Source organism: Plecotus auritus (assembly GCF_963455305.1).
Source record: "Plecotus auritus genome assembly, chromosome: 11".
NCBI classification, from domain to species: domain Eukaryota; kingdom Metazoa; phylum Chordata; class Mammalia; order Chiroptera; family Vespertilionidae; genus Plecotus; species Plecotus auritus.
The window spans coordinates 46,897,212-46,922,025 of NC_137777.1; the positions used below are offsets into that span (position 1 = coordinate 46,897,212).

The 24,814-nt window shown below is 44.4% G+C and overlaps 1 protein-coding gene across 1 annotated transcript in view; it reads left to right on the forward strand.

The window, feature by feature from the left end:
* Positions 1–4,590: 4,590 nt before the first annotated feature.
* Positions 4,591–24,814, forward strand: part of FER1L6 (fer-1 like family member 6) — a gene marked incomplete at both ends in the record, with an annotated part of 100,696 nt that continues 80,472 nt past the window's right edge. The window contains 9 exons of the mRNA XM_080646770.1: positions 4,591–4,666; positions 10,237–10,357; positions 13,033–13,087; positions 13,182–13,313; positions 16,395–16,457; positions 19,857–19,935; positions 21,131–21,287; positions 21,873–22,059; positions 23,035–23,227. Of these exons, the coding sequence (XP_080502896.1) occupies positions 4,591–4,666; positions 10,237–10,357; positions 13,033–13,087; positions 13,182–13,313; positions 16,395–16,457; positions 19,857–19,935; positions 21,131–21,287; positions 21,873–22,059; positions 23,035–23,227 (1,063 nt within the window). The remainder of the gene's footprint in view (positions 4,667–10,236; positions 10,358–13,032; positions 13,088–13,181; positions 13,314–16,394; positions 16,458–19,856; positions 19,936–21,130; positions 21,288–21,872; positions 22,060–23,034; positions 23,228–24,814) is intronic.

Genomic DNA, 24,814 nt, shown 5'->3' on the forward strand with positions numbered 1-24,814 from the left:
GCAAATTCATTCTTTGGATAAAGAAATTTTATTAACTACATAATTTATTTTTTTAAGTTTGTGAGTTTTCACATGAATACATTCACAAATCAGCCAATCTTTTTTTTTTTTTTTTAAGTACTGGGGGTTATGACTGGCTTTCCAGGGTGAGGTGCAGGGGTCACTTGTGTCCTGTGTCCTCTTAGGTGGGGAGGAGAGCAGTGGGGCCAGAACTGTTCACACCCATTGACACAATGAACTTAGTGCTTTGTCCCATGGCCTGAGCTGCTTCTATTCCCCACTGAAGGTAGAAAAGGTGAGCCCAGTAGGGGAGTCTAGTGACACAGTGGACAACCACATAAGAGACCCTACTTGCAAGCCATTTCCTAATCCCAGCTCCACTGAGCTATGGACATGACATTAAATTAGCTATTTGTAGGACTCTTACCAGATCAGCCTGAGGGCTGGCGAAGTCATATATCTAACACCCAGGGAGAAAAGCGGAGTTAACTTTATTGCCACTTCCTGCAGCAGAGGAGCCTGGAGCTCAGAGAAGTGCCCCCCTGATGTCCAGGTGTCCAGCTGCTCTTTCCATGTGCCAGGCTAGATGCCCCTCTCCCCCCAGCAGCGAGGGCCCCAGGCTTCCACAACAAGTGTCGCCACCCCGAGCAGATGTGCTGCAGCAAGTCTAACACGTGCACTGTTTCATATTCTTATTGTTTGGATACAGATATCGGAGTCATGGTAGCTTTCACCCTGAGGAGACCAGGTTGGTATGGGGGTTTCTGTGTGTCTCTTGACTTATCTTGGGGTGGCCTGGGGAGGAGATTCAATAGATCCTAAATCAGAGAGTCTCAATCATTTTTTTGAAGTGGGAGGGTTCCCATCCTGGAATCCTGGGCAGACTGGAGAGGGGAGTGCAACTGCCTTGGTGAGCCTTCCTGATTTGCCGGTGGATCCCAATATATGGATTGGAAATCCCGGACAACCTCTCGTTTGTAAAAATGGATAATGATAGCATCTGCCCAGTGACAAATTGTGGGAAGCCTAGGAGGTAATGTGTGCAAAATGGTGTTCCTGGCACATAGTGAATTTCAATGCATTTAAAAAAAAATTTACACGCATTCTAAGAAATATTCTAGCCATTTCTTTGTCATCAACAATGCAATCATTTGTAGCATGCTTTTACAAGCATTGTTTCCTATTTTAACGTCGCCCTGTGAATTGGGTAAGAGATGTCCTCTGTCATATGTGAATGAAACATGCTCATTTGGGTTAAGCAACCAGCCCCAAATTCTAGCACTGAGAGTGGATTAAAGCTGGCCCTGAGCTGAGATTTGTGTGCTGCCCCATATGCCAGTGGCACTATCGTTCTGGGCTAGTGAGCTCTTCTGTGGCTGTCAGGGGACTGAGGAGGAGAAATCCATTTTATCAAGACTTTGCCTGCTGGGAGTCAGGTTGGGAATGCTCTTGATGACTGACTCAGGGGTTCGGGCAAACACCCTTGTTTGTTTGTGAAACAAACATCAACCCACCCAAGACACCTGAGCTGGTTGTGAATCCTCTGGGCCAGTGGTCGGCAAACTCATTAGTCAACAGAGTACAACGATTGAAATTTCTTTTGAGAGCCAAATTTTTTAAACTTAAACTTCTCCTAACACCACTTCTTCAAAATAGACTCGCCCAGGCCGTGGTATTTTGTGGAAGAGCCACACTCAAGGGGCCAAAGAGCCGCATATGGCTCGCGAGCTGCGGTTTGCCAACCACTGCTCTGGGCAATTGGAAGGACGTCTCTGGTTTCCTCTACAGGGTGTCTGAGCTGTGCCTAGACCAGGCCTTCTCAGCGCTGGTCTTCCCCAAAGCAGTGAAATCTCTGAAAGTGATTTCCGACATCAGTATCTTTGAAGCTTCCTTAGTTGCCTCTAGTGGACAACAGGGCCAAGAGCTCTTGTTTTCTGAGGGTCAGGAGTGCCTATCTCTAAGAGGTGGGAACCCCTCCTCCTCTCCTTTCACGGCAGCAACTTTGGGCATGCCCAGAGCCCAGTTACCAGCTGCCCAATGGGAGGTGCAGAATCCTAAGGCCATCGATGATGAAGATGTTCCAAAAGGAACCGTGTGTGTCCCTCTGGTAGATACTGGCACTTATTAGAAGCAACTTCCTGTTTGAGGATGGAAGTAACTCAGCCCTTTCAAGTAGCCTGCGGAGGCCACTGGCCAAGTTTCCAGAACATCAGATGCTGCCTCTGTGAGGTGATGATGGTAGTGAGCTCTTGGGGACCACAGTGGCAATTCAGGGTTTGGAAGGGGCTGGCCTGGGGCCTCTGCCTGGTAACTTTTATTTGAAAACAGGATAACAAGAACTATTATTGGAAGTTTCCTTTAAGAAATTTCAGACAAAAGGATCCCCCTTTTGTTTCTCAGGAGACTTGGATTACTGTTCTTATCACAGGATAATGGCAAATGAAAGGGGGAAAATGCTACCTCCAGGAAGGGTACTTTTTTTTGTTTGCTTGCTTGTTTTTGTTTTGTTTTTTTCTTTTTTTAAATATTTTTTTAATTGATTTCAGAGAGGAAGGGAGAAGGAGAGAGAGAGAGAGAAACATCAATGATGAGAGAGAATCATTGACTGGCTGCCTCCTGCATGTCCCCCACTGGGGATCAAGCCTGCAACCGCAGCATGTGCCCTGACCAGGAATCAAACCATGACCTCCTGGTTCATAGGTCAACACTCAACCACTGAGCCATGCCAGCTGGCCTGTGATTTTTTGGTTTGTTTTTTTGTGTGTGTGTTTTGTGTGTGTGTGTGTGTGTGTTTTAGCACTTTTCATATACCAAGCACTGTCCTAGGTGCTTTGCTTACTTCGCCTCATTTTATTTTCACAACAATCCTGTTAAGTAGGAACTTTACTATTACCTCGTTGTACCAATGGGGAAACTGAGGTTCAGAGAGGTATCTATCCATGTCTGGGTGGTTCCAGGACCCATTTTTTCCCATTCTCCTGTATCTGAAGGTATCAAAAGGCCTTTCAGGTACCCCCTTTCTGATGTTTGACCTCTTCACAATATCCTTTACCAGTGGTCCTCAGGCCTCTGCTTGCACACCTTCAGGAACAGGGAACTCAAACCCCACCCAGTGCAGTCAGTTTCACTATTCAGACAGCACCATTGTGGAGAGATCCTTAATTGCTCATCTGGACTAGGGAGAATATCAACAGAATAAATAAACAGATAACTAAGTAAATGAATAAGTAGAAGCTTTCTGCGTGTCTCCTAGAACCTTCTGCTCATTGGTCCTAATCCTATCCCTTAGAATAATAACAAGAATAACTAATGTTTATTGACCAACAGTATGTTCCAGTTACTATATTAAAAGCTTTACATTCACTATCTCATGGTACACGAGGACCCTGAAGTTTGGAGATGTTCAGTGACTGGTCAAGGCGGCAGAGATAGTGCTGGGATTGGAATCCAGACAATCTGACTGTGGAGTTCCTGATTCCAGCCTCTCACTCTGCCCCTCCTGAGTCCTAAATATGTAAGCAAAACGGGAAACTGATGGTCCCAGCACTCTTCTCACTGCTCCAGGAATGCAGAAAGCTCAGAGGGTTGGAGCCTTCGCTGCTCTCCTCACCCCCTTCCTCCAGGCCTTCCTTGTTCCTCTGCCCCCTTCCTCCACGGCCGCCCCACCAGCCTGCCTGACTCTCCTCTCAACTGTGACTTTCCGTTCTCCCACACAGAGCTGGCTGCTCTCCAGTCTCCCAGCCCCAGAAAGGGATTCTCTCAGGAGGCCAGCGGAAGGTCAGGGTGCTCCTGTTGTCTGATAGAGACAGCGGACTAGGCCTTTCCCAGGCATGAGGCCCCCAAATGGCTTCCCACTCAGGGCTAGTAATAACAATAGTAACCGTAGCTGACATTCAGGTCACATACCATGTGTCAGCTTCGCTGTGTACTTGCAGTGTGACCTCAGTGAGTTCCAGGGCCTCTTGACCTTGGAAATGGTCTGAGAACCTGGCTCTGAAAGGGTGTTCATGCTGCTCAGAGGAACCAGCAGGCTCAAGGCCAACCACAGGTTAGATCCTGGGCTCAGGGAGATCAGGCAAACCTGGATTCCAGTGGTAGCTCTGATGCTTAGGAGCTGTGCGACCTTAGAAACATTACCTATCTCTCTGGGCCTTGGATCCTCATCTGTAAGATGGGTGGGAGAGGGCTGCTGTATTGACATCATGATTAAATGATGTCATTTGTTCTGCATGGGTGACACAGGTGAGTGAGTGAGAATTGGAAAAATGCCAGCTAGTGCTATTAGTATTAGAATTAGGCCTCATTTAAGTGGGATTGTAGGTGCACTTCACAATTTCTTTCTTTTTTTTATTTTATGATTTCTGTTCAGATGGGGTTTTTGTGGTTTCTGCATAAATAGAGCTGTCTGGATCCCTTGTTGGGTCATCCTGACACTTGTCTTTTGATTCTCATCCTGGGTGGATGAGGAGGCTGGCCGGCTTCCGGGAGAAGGTATTATATGCGTGTGTGTTTATTTTCTCCTAACATATCTGAATGACTCAACATTACAATGATTGTGTTGAAGTTTTTCTTCTTTTTTTCAGAAAGGGGATGTTTGGGTTGAAGCTGAAGAAGAAGAAGAATAAAGCAGAGAAGGGGTTAATCCTAGCCAACAAGGCTGCCCAAGGTGAGGCTGTGGTGCGGGGGGAGCTGACTGCTACCCTGGGGCCTGGGGGCCTCACAGAGTGGACCCCTCCATGGCTGAGAATAGGGTTCACGCTCCATAGGAGTGAGGCAGGACATGCTGCCTGCTGGGTCTTTGGACCCTGCCGATCACAAGTGCAGGCCCAAGGCCTTCCACCCCAGGATGGTTGGTCACCTGGTCATTGGACCAAATGGGCAGGTGGACGCTGCTGGGCTGGGGAAGAAGAGCCACAAAGAAGCAGCAGCTGGACTCAAGCCCCTGCTTCTGTTCCCATTTGCTCTGTGGCCCAGGATAAGTCACTCAGCAGCTCTGAGTCCCGGTTTCTTCCTTTGTCAAGCGGACATGGCGTGGGTTGCTGGGTTGACCTCACATGGCCATATGGAGAATCAAGTGAGATTGAAAATGAAAGCGAGCATAGCAGCTGCTATGGGGGAGGCTCTGACTGTATTGTCTCATTTAACCCCTCCATCATCTTACCAGTAGGTGTTTTTGTCCTAGTTTTACAAAGGAGTTTACAGAGATGCAGAAAGAGTGAAGTGTGGGGAAGGCCAGCTGCAGGAATTTGCAGGGCCCAGTGAAAAACAAAATGCAAAGCCAGTGTTAATAAATGATTAAGAATTTAAAAATGGTAACAGCAGAGCATTAAGCCAACTTGGAGGAAGTCCTTTTGATCACAGACCCATGACACAGGCCCTCCATGGCAGGCACGGAGCCAGGAAGCAGTCAAGTTGGGAGGTAAATTCAGGCTCTCTGGCTTTCTGCCCTTACAATGGGCTACTTCCTTCTCCTCAAGAGCAATGCCCGAGTTACAGGGTGAACTGTGCCAGCAGAGGCCAGGCCGGCATCCACTTGACATTCCTGTTTATTGTATCAAATAGGAATACCGGCTTCCATTAGACAGATCTGGGGTGGTCCCCAGGAGACTTCTGACAGCAACCAGTTCGAGGCCAGATTTGTGGGCCATTTCTAAACCCCTGTCATCTCCTTGGGGGCCTCCTTCACCCTGCACTGCCATCCACAGCATGTGTTCTGTAGCCCTTCCCACCTAACTCTGCTCCTTGCCTCAGGTAGAACCTTATCCTATATAATAAAAGAGTAATATGCAAATTAACCGTCACTCCGTGACAAAATGGCGGCCCCCATAGCCACAAGATGGCGGCGCCTAGTCCCCTCAGCCCCGCTGCTGGAGTGTCCGGGCCTGTCCGCCAGAACGGCAAGCCTGGATCCGCCACGGGAGGGGGCAGATCCAGCCTCCCCGCTCCACTGCTGCTGCAGCGTCTGGGTCTGTCAGCCCCACCGGGGTTCGCGGGGACCAAGCAGCGAGGCTGGATCCACTTCCAGACACAGCAGACAGAGCCCGGACAGCAGGGCTTGGGGGCTTTCTTAGTGCAGCGGCAGCGGGGAAGCCCCAGGACCAGCAGACAGAGCTCAGACAGCAGGGCTTGGGGGCTTCATTCACAGGGTGATGGCAGGGAAGCCCCAGGCCCGGCAGACAGAGCCCGGACAGCAGGGCTTGGGGGCTTCCTTAGCAAGGTGGTGGCGGGAACACACCCAGGCCCTGCAGACAGAGCCCGGACAGCAGGGCTTGGGGGCTTCCTTAGCGTGGCAGCGAGAACACTCCCAGGCCCGGCAGACAGAGCCCGGACAACAGGGCATGGGGGCTTCCTTAGTGTGTCAGTGTCAGCGAAGCCCCCAGGCCTGGCAGACAGAGCACACTGCAGGGCATTGGGGCTTCCTTCGCATGGCTCATGGCGGCGGCAGGCAGAGAGCAGACAGCAGGGAATGGGGGCTTCATCTCCATGGCTGCAGAGAAATCCCCAGGCCCCGCAGAGAGCAGAGAACCACGGGAGTGGGCCTAAGCCATCAGTAGGACATCCCCTGAGAGCTCCTGGATTGTAGAGGGTGCAGGTTGGGCTAAGGGACCCCCGTGCACAAATTTCATGCACCGGGCCTCTAGTCTTACAATAAAATAACATGAAAATTATTCACACTAAAAGTGTTGGTAATAATGAGTCCAAGTCATCAGGGATGAGATAGGAGAGGCATTATATTTGAAGTGGGGGCAAGGCTTAAAGCTTCATAGAAGTACTTGTCTATTTAGTTAAATTATAGGTATCAGGGAATGGGTAGAAAAGGCTTGGGGTCTTTCCCGGTGTCCTTGAAATTATGACACTGTGGTAGGTTCTGGGGACGCATGCTTGAATAAGGCACAAGGACCTTATGAAAAATGATAATTTACTTAAAATATATTTTTATTGATTTCAGAGAGGAAGGGAGAAGGAGAGAGAGATAGAAACATCAATGAGAGAGAATCATTGATTGGCTGCCTCCTGCACGCCCCCTACTGGGGATTGAGCCCGTAACTCAGGTATGCGCCCTAGGCCGGAATGCAACCTGTGACCCTTCAGTCTGCAGTTCGATACTCTACCTGCTGAGCAAAACTGGCTAGGGCAGAAAAATAATATTTATGACACATTAATTAGATCCTGATGCTTTCTACTTTTGACATGCATCATTCATTACTCTAAAATGTAGATTCCTTTGCTCCTGTTTTACAACAGAGGTTCAGAGAGGGTGAGTGGCTTGCCCAAAGTCACACAGCTAATAAGTTTGAAGAAGTTGGCTCCTGAGCCTAGGTCAGTCTCACACCAGAGCCTGGGCTCTCTTACCCCCTGAGTTGCCCTCCAGTTAGGAGCCCTCACTGCTCAGGGGAGGAAGGAACAAGCTGGGAGAGGTTTGGGGCAGCCGACCACAGGCGTTTCGAAGGAGCTGGCTCATTCTAATTAGAGTCTCCAGCCCACAAAGCAAACAGGGCAGAGAGAATCAGGCCCCTCCTAGAAAGTACATAGCACCCGTCCTGCTGGCCAGGGGCCACCCTGAGTAGATGCAAAACAAAGTCCGGAGAGCTGAGTACACATTGGTCTTTCCTTGTTGGCCTGGCCTGGCAAGTTAGGGCTTTTCTGGGTGAAATGTTTCGAGATTCTCAAAGTCTGTGGCTCTCATATCTGCATATTTGGAGGCATACTAGGCCATGCCTTTATTTTCTGAAATTCCAGTTACCTTAACTCTTCCATTAGTTAGTTACCCAACTAAGAGGTATTAGGTACCTTTCAGGATCGTCCATTCATTCAGCTACTCAGCAGATAGCAATGGAAGGCCTGCCGAGAGTTGAGCTGTGCTGGGTCTGGGTGGGTAATGGTCTAGAAGGGGGACAGCTCTATGTAGGACTCTTCAGTTTGCCTCTCCAGATCTATTCTGCACCTCTTTCTGGGACCTGTTCTCTATCCCAGGAGGCTAACCTCTATGGTTGCATGATCCAGGTTCCTTCCCCAGTGGGGTGTCCCAGCAGGAGATCTGAGAGAGGGGAGAGAGTGAGGTCAGGATTGGTGTCCCTCAACTGAAGGATGGTTGCTGCTCCTTGTAGGGAAGCTTGACTGCACCCGACTTCTCTTTCTACATTCTGGTGGTTGTGCTCTCTCCCCCCTCATTGTTGGGCCTCCGAGTGGTAACAGCTTGGCTGTTGTGAGCCCCAGAGAGCTGCACAACCCTTGTGGCTTTCTTACACCCACGCTGTTATAAAAAAAAAGTCCTCAAATGGTCCCGTTCTGGATGGGCCATCTGTTACCTATCGGGCGCTAATGAGGTAACTGCATTAGAAGTTGAGAAAAGTAGCATCAAGATGATAGCATGCTGAAACAGAGACTATTGGGGAATCTGTTTCAGCACCGTCAGAGAAGGGTTCTCTGTGGTGATAATATTTAATCTGAAACTTCAAGGAAGAAAAGGAACCCAACAAGGGGTGGGCAGGAAGAGGAGGAATGTCTGTGAAGATAAATTCCATGCAGGAGAGAGCTTGTTAGGGGAGAAGGAACTGAAATAGGCCTGTGTGACTAGAAAGCAGTGATGGCAGGGACAGAGGGACCGGTGGCCCAGGAGGAGGAGATGGAAGCCAGACAGAGCAGAGCATCAGTCATAAGTGGACTTCAGCTTTATTCTAAGGACAATGGAAAACCACAGAGGGGTTTTAAGAAGAGAAGCAACGCGAGGTGGATTTTTTTAGGTGGTCACTCTGGATGGTCCATGGTGAGTAGATTGGAGAGAACAGAGTAGTAACTCAATAAATGAGTGAATGCATGCATACAAGCTCTAGAGACGCTGACTACCTTTCTGCCTCTGGGTCTGTGTCACCCTCCAGCATGCAATGTAGAGGGAGGGGGTCCACATTTTGTTATCCTTCCAACCTTGGCATCTAACCTAGCACAGTCTCTGGCATTAGTAAGGTACCTAAGCATGGTCACTGGAAGCTTGAATTGGTAACATTTGGTCCCCATTCCTGAGGCCTTTGTAGCTAAGTAGGGAGAAAGGCTTAATTGCTCCTGCTGCCACAGGAGCGCAGGCAGGAGCTGCCGTTCTTTCTGTGTCTCAGCAGGCTGGCTTGTCTTTTGTTTCCACAGTGAGAAGAGAGTCAAAGGTGACTGCATTCATTCAGGCATCCTTTCTGTAACTACTGAACACCACCAAGGCTTATGTCCATGAGCTCCTCTGACATAGGGGACCCATTAGTCCATCAATTATTTGATTTGGCACCGTTTTCCTTCATTGCTGGTTAAAATCAGAGAACCAAAATACATTAAAACTGGAAGGTGTTCAGAGACGATTAAGCTGACAAGCTTACCAATTGGGTCCCATGGAGTCCAAGGTTCTGAGAAACAGCTTCAGAGGTGCCTGAAAGGTGGGGGGAGGGGTGTGTGTGAGGTCCTGCGGGATGTTCCCTGCCTGGAGTTTCACCCAATGGCACATAGAACAGCTTGGTTTAAATGGACTTGTGTTATATATTTGAAGTTTTATATAAAATTACATTTATGAAAGACATGTTGCTTTTAAAAGCTTTAAAAACACTTTTCTTATCTAATCCTTTTATTTTTATAGGCAAGGAGGGGAAAATGCCATGAAATTCTGAGTGACTTAATCAACTTAAAATCTGCACAATGAACACTCACCATGCACCTGGCAGATACTGTGCTAAGAGCTATCTATACTTAATTCAGCTTTCCTAACAGCCCTATGGGGTAGCTAACGCTAGCATTGCCTTACTTTATAGATGAGGAAAACAAGGCTGAAAGAAGTTAAGTAACTTCCCCCAAATCTTGGAGCCAGAAAGTGACAGAGCTGAGATTTGAACCCAAACCTTTTGGAGTTTGGTCTTTGAACCACACCATGAGTGTTCCATCCACTGAAAACCTGATTGAAAAGTGTTCTCAAGATTTGCTACACAATAGAATGACTTGGGGAATTAAAAACAAATTGACATCCCAGATAAATTAAACCAGAATCCTTCCGGTTATAAAGACTCTGTTTGGTATCTATTCATGAAAATAGTCTTAACACATGTGTATTCGTTTCCTATGACTGCTGTATCAAATACCACACACTCATGCTGTGTCTAAAGGTTTCCTTGCAGCTCGGTGGCGTGGCACTGGACACAGAATGGAGGCTCAGATCACTACTACATGTATATTTAACAGGGTTTTCTTGCTTTTCTGCTCCTCTAGATGGTCAAGGTGAAGCAGAAGCACCACAGGATGGCCCTTCTCCCCAGGAAGGACTGAGAAGAGATTTGATTTATGATGATGCGTCCATCAGTCCTGTCCCCTCAGCTCCTCCAAAGAGAAGGTACAGTGTTGATGTGGGCAGTAAGCACACGTTTGGGAGCACCTCCCCTGTGCCAAGTACCCCTGCAGGCTCGAGGGGACAGAAAATAGCACCTAGTCACTGCCTGCAATGAGCCAAAGGCCTAAGGAAGACCGAGTGCCATGTCCTCATGTCCAGCTTTCTCTGTGGCCTCTTGATCCTGGCCAACCTTCAGCAGGCCAGGGTCCTGGCTCAGGTTCCAGTCTTAAATCCTCTGAGTTAAGGTCCTCATGTCCCTTACAGTTCAGAAATGACAGCAGCAACAGGAGACAGATTCAGGAGCTGTCCTTCACCTGCTTTTTAATTCATCAACACCCTAGATGTCTTAGCTTTGTGTCTGTCCCAAATGAAAAGGTGGTTCTTATGCAACCCAGCAAAAAAGTCAGAACAAACTGGCCTTCTGCATGAGATTTGTGGTATCAGTCAGCTATTGATGTTTCCAAATAACCCCTAAATTCAATGGTTTAATATAATCAACATTTATGATTGTTCATGAGTCTACAAATTAGTTAGGTAGTTTTATTGGTGCCAGATAGTCTCAGATATATCACTTATGTATCTATGGCCATTTGTCAGCTCTGCTGATTTTAGTCTGAGGGGTGGCTGGTGGTAGGCTGGTCCAGGTTTGCCTCAGCTAGGACCACTGGGCTCTCCATGTGGTGTCAGATCCCCCAACAGGCTAGTCTGAACTTGTTGCAATGGGGGTGATGGCAGAATTCTGAGTGAAAGTGGAAGTATACAGGTCTCTCGAGGCCTAGGTATAGAATTGGCAAGTCATTTCTGCTGCATTCTATTGGCCAATGCAAGTCACAAGACCAGCCCACATCAGAGGAGACTGTTTTAGGACAAAGAGCATGGATGTAAGGAAGCCAGTAATTGGAACTACCAATGCTTTCAGCGTACCATGTTTGTTTATGTCAATTGCTTACTTGTGGTAATTCTTCATGCCATCCCATCTTCTTCATGCCATCACATCTTTTTTTCTCAAAGAAAACTAGTGTTTCCCTGTGTGGCAGATCCTGAGTTGTTATTACAAGGCTGTGGCAGGAAGGCAGTGTATGTATGTAAAGGGCAGAGGTGGGTGACCAATGGAAAAGGGAGAAGGTGCTATCTCAGAGGTTGACCTTTAACAGAAGACATGAAATTTGTATGAACATACTGCAATAGCTCCTCCCCACTACACTGCACCATGACAACCACCCCCAAGCCCTGAATAGGGGAAATGTCACTTATTTTTAAGTATCTTTTAAAGGATCACTTGCCATTTATTTCATCAGGATAATAGCACTGAATGGAGGAAGGCAGGAAAAAAAAAGTAAGGAGTAGAGACTTTTCTCCTTGGTCAGAACATTCTCCATCAGTTGAAGTTCTACCCATCAACTAATGCTCAGTTCAGATCCAGCCTCTGTGGTGAAGTCTTTGTTGCTTATCCAGTTCTTAGGAATTTCTCTTTTTTGAACTCCTATGGCATTTTTTTTTTAATATGACACATTTTACACCTACTAGTTCTCTTTAAATGCTTTGGTCCTCTCTCTTGAATAGATTGCTTTGCAAGGGTCAAGATGATGGATGGCTAATTCATCTTGGTTTTTCCTCTGAGGAAATCACATAGCTTTCACATAGTAAATGATTGATATAAATTTGCCATTTTATTAATGAATGCCTATCTTTTGATATTTACATACATTATCTCCTTTACCCCTATGTGGTAGAAATTATAATTTTCACTTTCCAATGAGGAAATTAAGGCTAACATCACAAAATTGGGGAGAACAAGTATTCTAATTCAGGTCAGTTTGACTCCAAAGCCTTGAGATTTTTTGCTAGTTTACTCTGTTCTCAATTATCTGAAGAAAAGGAATGAAGTCGAGATGCATGATGGTATTGTTAGAAGGCAAGGGAATACATTTAAAAGGAACTCAGGCACAGTTCATTTCCTGCCTGTTTCTGCTTCTGTGACTATAAGAATTCTTCATCTCTTTCTACTATTATCCAATCTCTAAATCCCAGGTGTGGCACATCTGTTTTCAGTTACTTATGACAGTCCAAATAAAGGAAATTATCTGGAATGTGAAATTTCACTGAGATAGATTCTTGGCTCTTCTTTCCAATTTCTCTTTTACCAATTCTTTCAATCTCAAAATTCAGAATGATTATATCTAATGGATATAATCACGAAACTCAGATGGTTATATCTAGGGGAAATGGCAAAGTGATCCTGTGGGAAGGATCTGACAGGAGACAAGGGACATCCTTATTGAGACCCAGCTCTGCCACTGACTTGCTGAGGAATCTTAGTTTTTCATTCTGTGAAATAACAAAATAAATAATACTGATAATCATACTAACAATAAGAGTGGACATTTATTCTTGCCAAGTCCTGGATTAAACGTTTACATGCATTACATCATTAAATGGTAGCCATTACCTCATGTGGTAAATGCTATTATTGGCTCCACTTTTAGAATGGGGAAACTGAGTCATAGAGAGATTGTCACTTGTCCATTTATACTTATCTCCCCCAGAAATGTAAAGAGAATATGTGATATGACATAAGTAAAACCACTTAGAAACACATAGGGAAATATTACATGGCTTATGGATCTCAAGTATGTTCTTACTTGATGAAATGTATATGTTCAACTTTCTTTTAACAGATCAAAACTGTTGACTAAGATCCATGATGGGGAAGTCAGATCCCAAAGTTATCAAGTAAGTGATTGACTCTTCCTACCAGCTTCCCCAGTTCTTCTTGTGTGAGTGAAGAGCCTGGTCCAGAGTGCGTACACGCTGCTTTGTGTTGCAGATTGCCATAACCATCACTGAGGCCCGTCAACTGGTGGGTGAAAACATTGACCCAGTTGTGATCATTGAGGTTGGGGATGAGAAGAAGCAGAGCACAGTGAAGGAAGGAACCAACAGCCCATTTTACAATGAAGTAAGTCATGGCGGTCCCCAATACACTCTCCATCAACACTCTCTCCACTGCCACTCTCTGGTGTTCTTGAGCCAAATAGAAAGCCTGTGCCCTCATGACTGCTTCCCATCACTCATCTAAGCCCATGGCAAACTCTCCGAGCCTCCTTAACAAACAGTCCATAAAGTTAAACAAAAAGATAATGGAAAGGATAGGTAAGAAATTCCCACTCATTTAAAATACGTTACTATATTTTTAGTAAGACCCATTTTCTTATTCCCTATAGGCTCATCTTCATCCATTATAAGCTCTGGGTTTATATTAAAAATGTGTTGGATGTTGGTTAGTGAGAAGATACACATTCTTTTGCATAGCAGAGACATTGGAAATTTAATTATTACTTTTGAAACAGGCGTGCTGCCTTGGAAAGTAAAATAGTCGTATTTTCCCTAAGCAATGTAAAAATTGTAAAGGAATACATCAAAGAGAGACATGAAGCTTATAAATATTAAACATTCTCTTTTGAAAGGAAAAAGATTAGACAGTAAAAAAATGGTGAAAGTTACAAGAGTATAAAGTGCTATTTGATGAAAAATATGTGTCCCGCTGATCTCTGGTCCTTAACCCCTTAGTCTCCTCCCTAGAGGCAGCCATTCTCACCGGGCATTTGTATACCGTTTTAGAGATACTTTAGGCAAGCACTAAGAATACAAATAAATATTGTCACCAAATGGTAGCATTCTATACTCGCTGTCCTGGACCTTGCTCTTTCAACCAATGTGTCTTGGAGATGAGCCCAAATCAGGATGTACAGTTCAGTCTTATTTTCTGCCCATTGCTGTAGTTTCCCATTGCATCAATACACTGTAATTTACTAAGCCAGTCAATTTCTCACTGATGGATATTACAGTTTCTTTCAGTCTTATATGGCCACTTATTATGGCCACTGCTTATAATAACATTTACATGGCATGACTGGGGCAAAGAGTATATGCAATTAAGAAATTTTAAAATAAATTTATTGGGATGACATTGGTCAACATGAACAGCATTTAAAATTTTGATATCTCCAAATTTCCCTCCCAAGAGGTAACCATTTATACTCCAATAGTGTTCGATGGTGCTTGTTTTCCCTTAGACACCATGAATTATCAAAAAATTCAGTAAACTCTTAATTATTTTCCAGATGGGAGTGGTAATTGAAAAGGAAGGCAGGAGAGCATGGATAATGAAATGCATAGAAAATACCCAAATCCCATTAGAGCTGTTAACTCCTTTCCTCTTTATCACTCCTGCCTCTGAGCCTTTTATCATGAGTAGAAGTGGCAGCAGTCTCCTTTCTGGTCCTCTCCCTGCCTCCATAACATCTTTGGCATGGTTGTGCTATGAAATGATGTGCTTGAAAATGCTTTGATCCAAAGCTCTACAAATTTGTTAATAATTATAATTAGTATCTGCTTTATGCATACAAGTCCTGGGTCTAAATGACATTAATTTAGGCCCAAGTGTAATCACACAAAGCATAGAAGTTGAAGTAAAAATCTTTGTTACAGTTGAAATGAAAACATTTGTTACAGCGTTTGACCCTAGTTGTCAAGCCCAAAGTTCATCAGATGTTGAAGGAGCTGGTTAGTAGGGGCTGGGGAATATTTCCCAGCTAGAATGTGTGTGGGCTCAGCAGTCTGGGGAACCTGTGTGAGGCAGTTGGGTCTGAAATGTGAGATTCAGCAGAAGGCAATAAACATTGGAATTCATTTATTGGTCCAAAGGAACCCACAGCATCTCATATATCAGAGAATGAAGACTGCCATGTAAGTGAATTTTGCACATAAAATAAATTCTGAAAATGAAACTCTTAAAAAATTTGAACACATATATATATGAAAAACTTCCTGAAATGTTACACGTTTTTCTATTTTCTTAAACAGAAGGCACTGGAAATGCTATAAACTTTCATTGATACCTAAGGACTGCCATTTTGAAGATCTCATTATAATACATGATGACATCTTTCAGTTTCCACATTTTGGTTTTTCTGTTTAGCCCTTTAAAAACAGGCTGTTAGAGGTTGCTTCTCTCTTTCCTACTGCTGTCATGTTCATCTCTAACATCCTTGGGTCATTTCTCCATCCTGCAGCTCAAAAAAAAAAAAAAAAAAAAGAAAGAAAAGAAAAGAAAAGAAAGTAATAATTCACAAAACAACTTCCTAGTTCTACCTCTACAATCCACAAAAAAAACAAAAAACAAAAACCACCACCACTCCAATTTTCTGCACCTTAGAATCATATGACCCCACATTTGGAAGATGCTCACTGAAGTTTTGATGATGAAATGTCTAGTCCTTGAGCCCCTTGTGTGATAATTCCAGGAAAACACAGGTTTGGTCCCAGGCCCACCTATAACGAGCTATATGACTCTAGGCATGTCTCTCTCTTTTTAAAAATATTTTTATTACTTATTTTATTTTTTAATTACAGTTGACATTCAAAATTATATTAGTTTCAGGTGCACAGCATAGTGGTTAGACATTTGTATAATTTACAAAGTGATCCCCACAATAAGTCTAGTACTCACCTGACACCATACATAGTTATTACAATATTATTGACTATATTCCACACTGAGATACTCTTTTCACCCATCATTCTAGATAGGTAAAAATAAATAAAAGATTTGACAATATAAAGGCTTGGCATAGGTGTGGAGAAATGGCTATTTTTATATGCTGCCTGTGGGAATGTAAAATGGTTTAGCTCCCTCAGAAAGAAACTTCATGCTATTTACTAAATACTTACATGCATATAAAATAAACCATGATCCAACAATCCCACTTCTCATGTCCATTTTAGAGGAAAACTCACATTTATCCTGTGCAAAGATGTGGTTGGTGGCATTCTTTATTTTTTTACTTGAAAAAAAGTTGAAAACAAGTTAAATGACCTTCCAAAGGGTATGGCCAATCAATTGATGATATATACATTCATGCCATCGAGGCCCATGCAGCAACTGGTTAGAACAATACAGATGTAAATCTACTCCAGGGGCAGGGTTCTTAACTGCAAGGCTGGGATTTAAAGTCAGAATGAACTTTATGTTTTATAGTACTTTGTCTTCGACTTCATTGGGCCTCAAGTGCATCTTTTCGACAAGATCATCAAAATCTCGGTAAGTCTATGACTGGTGGTGGGAGTGGTGGGAGCAGGAGAGATTCTAGGCATTGGGAGTTCTCTAGGGCAGCACAGCCTGCGTAGTAGACTCAGGTGGGTGAGTGTGAGTTGGTGAGTTTGAAACCAACACGATAGAACTTGCAATAGAAGAGTTCTGGAAGGAAAACCTTCTCAAGGAAAATCTGTGCTTTTTGGAAGCAAGTTGTAATCTATCAAGCCAGTATGCATTGAATTGTGTAGTGTACTAATGTGGGAATGTGGAAAATATGCTTCAAACGACAGTGGATTGCCATTTTTGAGTTGGTTTCTTTCTTTTTATGAAGCAAATGTTAGTGCTTCTCTCTTGGAGTGATCGCCACACTAATGATAATTAATCACATCCCTTCCCCTCCTAGTTAGTAGTGAACAGAGAAATGGAATCAGGAAGGAACCAAAGGTATCAGTAATGCTGGATTAGAGGATGTGATTTGGAGCAAGTGGTTACCACTTGGCTTCTTAATAGTTAGTTGCTGTTGAGTATAGACCTCCAGATCTACCCATGGGGGATTGGGTCTGCTGCATAGCCCCTTCCTCAGCCCAGGCAGGTGAATCCTATCTCCACAGATTAGTCTGAAGAGTAGGGACAGAGAGCTTTCTGGTCCAGCCAGGTGTCTTACCCAGGTTGGCCCACCACCTGGAGGACAGGAATGGGAAGGGGAAGTGCCGTGTTGAAGCTGTACTAGTCCACATGAGAGAATACAAACAGGATCATTACCAACTTCATACCACTGTAAAAGGACCGAGACCACTGGACAACACACTGCATCTATCTCACCAGTTTGAGAAATTGTTGCTTCTCCCATGCAGAGGGTAGTAAGGATGTCCATGCTTGAAAGTGGTAGGGTGGTGGGCTTCAGGGAACATACTGTCTTCCAAATTGTTCTCAAGGACAGAATTCCTATTTAACATGCCAACATAAAATGTGTGGAGAATGAGGAAATGTTTTCCTAACAGTGACACCAACTCTAATAAGAATGGCAAAGATGGCAAACTTGTCTTGAAGACTTCCTTGCCTGTCTTTATCATTCACTCATCTTTATTTTAATACTGTCACACACACACACACACACACACACACACACACACACACACACACACACAACCTGTTATATATCAGTCCTGCACGAGGCTTAGGCAATAGTGAAATTATGATATTATCTTTCCCAGGGGCACTTGAAGAATGTGACTCTTGAAGAATGAAAAAATGATCAAGAGCCAAACATTCTTCATGTTTAAATTCCAGGCATGATGACAAGTGGTGCAGGAGATATTTTGGGACCTGGGACTTTGCCCAGCAGGACTTAGTTATATTACATAGCTCAGGCAATGACCTGTTTGGGAGATTCAGGCTCCTAAGGGACTGTCTAGATTGCAGATAAATGGTTAATAGCTAGATTTTTATACTGTATCATAGACAAGAGTCATGACTCTCTGTGGGCCAAGTGGATTTTTAGACAGAGGATCAAAGCTGGTATTGCCTATTTCTGGTCCTAACTTATAAGAAGAGACTACTTTGGTCTCCCTAAATAACCCTTTGGGACAGAGACCAAAGATTATAAAGGGAAAACTTCCCTTGCGGGGGGAGTATTTAATACAAGTTTTCTACTAGTGCATGAACTATAAGTTAGCATGCCCAGAATACATTCAACGTGGGAGAAAAAGGAGGGAGTGCTATAAGCAGATACTATTGGGATAGACAGCTGTAGTAGACCCTGGTGGCACCAAAGACCATCTTCCCCTGATAGGATCCCCAACACTCTGTGTGTGAGACACTCCAGAGTTCTGGCAGTCTGATGCTTGACCACACCAGTTGCCTGGCACTCACACTAGGTGGATGATTTGAAGAGGCCTCCTGTGTTATTTAGATCTGTTTGGGGCTCTTGCATCCCATCACCCCACTGGGACCCAGATACCTTTGACCTGAGAATAGCTTGAGTCAGATCTGTGTTCTTGCTCAGGCCTTTGGGAAGCCACATTAGCAACTGCAAGCATGGAAGGGTTGGAATGAGCTTGGCGTATGTTACCTTAAATAACTCCTTTATCAAGCCAAGTTGTCCTTGCTTCCTCATTTCTCTCACATCCTTGCAAAGTTTGGTCAGAAAAGAAAAAGTGAAAAAGGAGATAGGAAAGGCTGTCATGTCTCCATTTCTTGAAGTCAGTTGAGTTTGTTTCTTACTGACTCTCCCAGAGGAGCTGTTTAGAAGCTACAAAAGTCTCCTATTCATCCATCATTCAGTCGGTCTTACTCATTAATTCACTCAGTGTTTATTGAACACCCATTATGAACAAGGCCATATGGTGGGTAGTAGGAAACTGTCCTTGATTCAAGGGACTCATAGGATTTTATAATTAGAAGAAAATTTAGAGGTCATTTAATCTAACTTCCAGTCAGTGCAGGAATCCTTCCCTACCACCTCCATGCCATGAGGTTCTTGGACTCTGCTTGATTATATCCAGTGTTGGGGAGATCACTGCTTCTAGGAAAGCCCATTCCATTGCTAAGACATTCTGTTATAAAAACTATCCTTATGGTGAGTTGACATCTCTCTTCCCGTAATTTGGGAGCTACACTGGGAACCTACCCTTCTACATGGAAGTATTTCCAAGATCTGAAGACACAAAGTTACCGCTGCCCTTCCTCTTTTCCCTTTTCTGGGTTAAAGGTTAGACTCCTGAATCTTCAGCAGTGTCTCATACAATGTTGTTTGTGAACCTAGGGCCAGCTCTGACACCTTCCTTTAGAACTTAACTCATCTTTATAGCATTGGCGTTCAAATGTGCTGCTGCAACCAGCCAGGCACTCTGCTGTCTGCTGGTTAGATGAAATATTGAGGATGGCCATCTCCCTTGTTCTAACTATTGTACATGTCCACAACTTCAAGGCAATATGTGATGAGCTGTCTGAGAAAGTTGTGAGCAAAGTGTTGTGTGAGTTAGTGGAGAAAGGGAACACTTTCAGCTGTGGGGCATCAGGGAGGGCTGCTTGGAGGAAGCAGCATTTGCTCTAGATATTGAAGGATGAGTAAAGTTTCAACAGGCAGAGATGGATGTTGAAGGGTTGGCTGCACAAAAGTTCATTTGGGTTAAAAAATAAAGAGAACGTTCAGACCGTGAGATTTGTTAAGTGTCCTTTAATAAAGGATTAACTGAAAACCTGCTGGGAGAAAGAGGTACTTCTGGACTCCCTTTACAGCCCTGAGTTTTGGTGACCAAATGTCATTGTGCTTCAGAGGAGAGTGAAGGCCAGACAAGGGTCAAGGCATAGAATGCTCTTTGAGGTGTCAGGAACCCATTTCACAGGTTTATGCTAAAAAAAGAAATGCAGTTCTTCTGGGCTCACTGCTCCGTCACTCCTCAGGTCTTTCATCACAAGCTGATAGGAAGCATCCTGATTGGCGCCTTCAAAGTGGACCTGGGCACTGTGTACAACCAGCCTGGTAAGAAAGCCTTGCCTCCTAGTAACTCTGTTACTCTTCTCTAGTTTACCCCACCTGGAGGTCAACTCTTTTATTTGCTCATCCATTTCACCATCCATTCAGTAACACTGAGCACCAATTATAGGCTGTTGAGTAAGATATGGCTCTTTTCCTCAGCTTAAGATCTAATGACAAAATTATCTCATACGTCCATACTTCTGAGCAGCTTTTTCCATTCTCACAGATTCTGTCACATTTAGTGCTGTGAGACAGCATCAAGAAAGACAGCAAAGTGCTGAAGTTAAGAATATGGGCTCTGAAGCCAGATTGACTGGGTTCAAATTCTGCTCTGCTCTTTCCTAGTTGTGCATCCTTGGGCAAATGACTTGGCTTCTTCGTGTCTCAGTACTTTCTTCACAGGGTTGTTGGAGGATTAAGTTAATAAATATACTTAAAGTGCTTAGTGTAGACCCAGCACAGAATAATGACTGGGGTATGCCATATAAGGAATTGCTGTAATAATCATTATTATCCCTGACTTAAAAGAAAGTGAAACTCAGAGAAGCTAGGTAATTTGTCCAAGGTCAAGAGCTAATAAGTAATAAAGCCAACAATAAACATAGATCTTCTCATGAAAGGCATCTTTTCTTCAACTCTGATTCAAACTCACATGTCCAGGGGTCCAGGTTATGTGAGTTTGAATTAGCTCTGTCAATTCAATTAAAATTAGCATCTACTCAGCTCCTTTACCTTCTGCTGTCATGTGGAATGTGCCCTCTGTATTGCCTGATCTAACAGTTTCTTTTTGGATAAGCCAGAAGTGTAAGTTTTTGTATGAGATTTTGAAGTTTGGACTTCCAGTGTAGGCCAAACAAAAAAATCCATGAGCCACATTTATGGCCTGTGAAATAATATGTGACTTCTATACTCCTTAAATGTCCTTCTACTCCATCAAATCTAGAACTCTGGCTAGGGGATTTCTGTCAGGTTGAAAGGCTTCCCAAATACTTGTGACTGGTTGGAGAAAAAGATGGTGAAGAGGATGGGAAGTAAAAGAGAGGTGGGAAAGGAGGAGAGGGAGGTGGCATGAGACTTGGAAATAGCCCAGATGAGGTATTCCCTCAGTAGAATGTGTGAGACCTTGGGTGTGGGAGAGAATTGGGTGGGGCTGGGTCCATCTGTGCAGGATGTTTGAGCTGTCAGGACACTTTTACAGGTCATCAGTTCTGTGACAAGTGGGCCCTGCTCACAGACCCTGGTGACATCAGGACTGGCACGAAGGGGTATCTGAAGTGTGACATCAGCGTGATTGGGAAAGGCGACATCTTAAAAACCAGCCCGAAAATCTCCGATGCTGAGGAGCAAATAGAAAAGTGAGATAGATTCATCCAGGGTTGGGCAATGGAAATGATATGTTCCCATTTCCATGTCAATTTCCCTCCTTCCCTTTCCTTATGGGTACATGACAATGGACAAGTTTATAGCTTGTCCACATGGGATTCTGCTCCATCTGAGGCATCAAGATGTGTCTGACTGAAGGCGTAACTATGCATGGGAAGTCAGTTTCTAGGCCAAGTAGAGCTTGTCTTCCTATAATAATCCATAATAGACAAGCTATTCCTGAGCTTATCTGATTTATTTGAGTTTAGCTGATTTTCCTTTGTAAGAATTATAATTTCAACTACTGATTTATAAAATGGGGAGACTTAATGTACCTATTGTAAGGTACAGTGTGGGAGACAGTGTTTATTCTATAATTGTAGGACCTTTGAGTTTGCATTCACTCTAATCATACTCTTCACTGTCATTAAACTAAGAAGAAAACTCATTTTAGCAATAGATCCTAATCTTTTTAGATTTCTGTCACATATCAGGATCCTTCTTCATGCTTCTAGCTTTCCTCCCTATTCTTTTACATGAGCGTGCTTTTTTATTTTTTGTTTTTGTCCTCCTCTAAGGAACCTTTTGATCCCTCAAGGGTTTCCATCAGAGAGACCCTGGGCCAGATTCTATGTGAGACTCTACAAAGCAGAAGGGTTGCCCAAAATGAACTCCAGCATCATGGCGAACGTCACCAAAGCATTTGTGGGTGACAGCAAGGACCTCGTGGATCCCTTCGTGGAGGTCTCCTTTGCTGGGCAGATGGTGAGGAACTGTTGTCACCAACAATGACAGGCCTGGGCCAGAGCCCTGCTCTTTACCTAGGGCATTTCTAGTCAAATGAAATGAAGTTAAAATCAAAATTAGGAGGTGCCTTGAGAGAAAAAACTTGCTGCAAAGAGGCACTGAGTCACGTGGCAAGAAAGAACGGGAGGGTTGCTCACTCACTGTCCATTGGAGATTGTGGAGAGGAGCCATGGGGCATCATGGTTAGAACCTGGGCAGACAGGCCGCCTTTCTTACCTCTGGCTACTTCTCTGAGCTGTGACCCAGTCCCTGCAGAATTACCAGCCTCCTCCCAATCTGTCCCACAGTCTGCCCAGGTAGTCGTTATCCTGTGTAAATCTGAACAGCCCTGTTCCCTGCTTAAGAGCCATTGGAAGTACCAGGCCCTGGGCACATGGTTGGAGCTCAATCCTGGTTGGCTGGGCTTTGAAGCTTCAATTGACATGTATTACCTCTGCCCTTAACTGTATGTCTACCCAACCCCTCCACTTGGCAGGGTGAACCCTGGAGTATTTTTTACTTGGATTGCCTTGGCGGTCAATAGGACATCAACTCCATTTTATGATGAGGTCCAGTCTGGGGAAGTGATCTGCACAGATTCCCACTTTTATAAAACATGAATTCAGGGTCTAAATCTGCTGCATTTCCGGAGGTGCGTGGAACACTGCTGTTCATAGCACAGTGTTAGTTTCACCCCGTCCCAGTATGAGGATGAGAACTTCCTGAGGGCAGGACCGCAGCCTTACTCACCTTTGCCCCAATGCCTGGCACAGTGTCAGGAGCAGAGTAGGACATCAGTAATGTTCACTGGGTGTAACTGATTTTCACGGGTGTGGGCTGGAAGAAGGTTCATTGTTTTTAAGAACTCACTTCATATTTCCAGCAGGTTTGATGCGTTTTCTTGGGTAAGTCATTTTTTTTCCATGGCTCCCATCTTCCTGGCTTTGTTTTTAGGGGCGAACCACGGTGCAGAAGAATTGTGCCGATCCCGTGTGGCATGAACAGGTGATCTTCAAGGAAATGTTCCCTCCCTTGTGTCGGAGGGTGAAAATCCAGGTGTGGGATGAAGGCAGCGTGAACGATGTAGCGCTGGCAACCCATTTCATTGACCTGAAGAAAATCTCCAATGAACAGGAGGGAGATAAAGGTAAAGCCTCACGTGTCTGATTTGGACACAGGGCCTGGAAATGATTGAATAGGAGCCCTCGTCTTTTAAGTGAGAGGCACAGAGCAGGCACTGTGTTAGGCCCTTCCATGTTCTGTGTGGTCTCTGGTTTGGATTGGTTCAGGGCAGAGGATGGAGCCAGACTCGGGAGCCTGGAGGCCTGGTCACCATCTCAGGTCTTTCATGAGCTTCACTATGTGTCCTCAAGGCAGTCACTCCCTCTCCCTGGGCCTTAATTGAAAAATGAAGTGTTTAGAGTAGATCAGAGGTGAGCAAACTATGGTCCATAGGCCACATCTGGCCTGCCACGTATTTTTGCATGGCTCAGAAGCTAAAAATGGCTTTTCCATGTTTAAATGACCCCCCAAATTGTGCCTCCAACTCACTGATGGGAGCAGGGGAGCAGGAGTAGGGCAGGGAGGCACTGCTGACAGTGCACTCAGAGGGCCAGGGAGGGACAGAGTCCCAGCTCATCCACTGAGTCAGCCAAAAGAGCTTCCATCCAGAATAAAGCTCTTTATACACAAAACCTAAATCAGTAGGTGATGATTCTCTAAATATCCCAACAACTTTCCCTCCTTTCAGTCCTAAGGCAATCTTTCTCTGCACTACAAGTCTGTGCTAACTGATGTATATGTTTGTGTGTGTGTGTGTGTGTGTGTGTGTGTGCATATACACATACATACTGAAGGCTTGGCATAAGCAGAGGTCAAGATAGCATTTTTGTGTCCCTCACAGAGTGACCCTATTGGAAGGTCTCAATAAATATCTGTTACTTAACTCCTCATATTGCTGAACAGTTTGCCACAGGATGCTTTATGCAGAAAGCACACTGCCTGTCTACAGCTTTCTCAGCAGATGTAAACGGGTTTTACCCACAGCTTTGCAGGAACATCTTGATGGTGTTCAGAGAGATGTAGAACAGTGTTTAGAAACTAGACATCAGGGGCCATAAAATACTTCTATTCTTTTTAACACAATACCTCTGCTTCTTAAAATTTACTCAATGGAAGGACAGAATCTAGTTGATGGGGCTGCAGGGCAGGGAGAGGAAACATTTAGGCATAAAACTATGGATAACAGTAAAACAAAGGTAATTGTTAAGCACATGATGATGCATATATTTATTAAGAGTAATGGCTAATATTCTTGAGCTCTTCCTAAGGGCCTATGTGAGGCACTTAATAGACTTTATCTCTTTTAATAGATGAGATAATAGATGAGATAGGGACTATTCGCATCTTCATTTCACAGATGAGGAAACTGAGGCATAGGGAAGTTATCAAACCTGCCTGAGGTCACACAGCTCAAAAATGACAGAGTGGAGGTTTGGGACTTGAACCCAGGCTGTCAAGATTCAGAGTGGCCATGCCATACCGCCTGGCAAAAAGGAACATTCTGTTGCCAAGGAGATGTTCACATAGATACTGTGTCTTTTCTCGGACGTTATGTATTAAGAAAGGAAAATACTTATGCTAATAGCAAATTACAATTCTGAGGTCTTTTTAGTTCTATATTTAGAACATCTCAGAATATTTACTTCTCTCAGTCTCTAGTACCATCATCCTA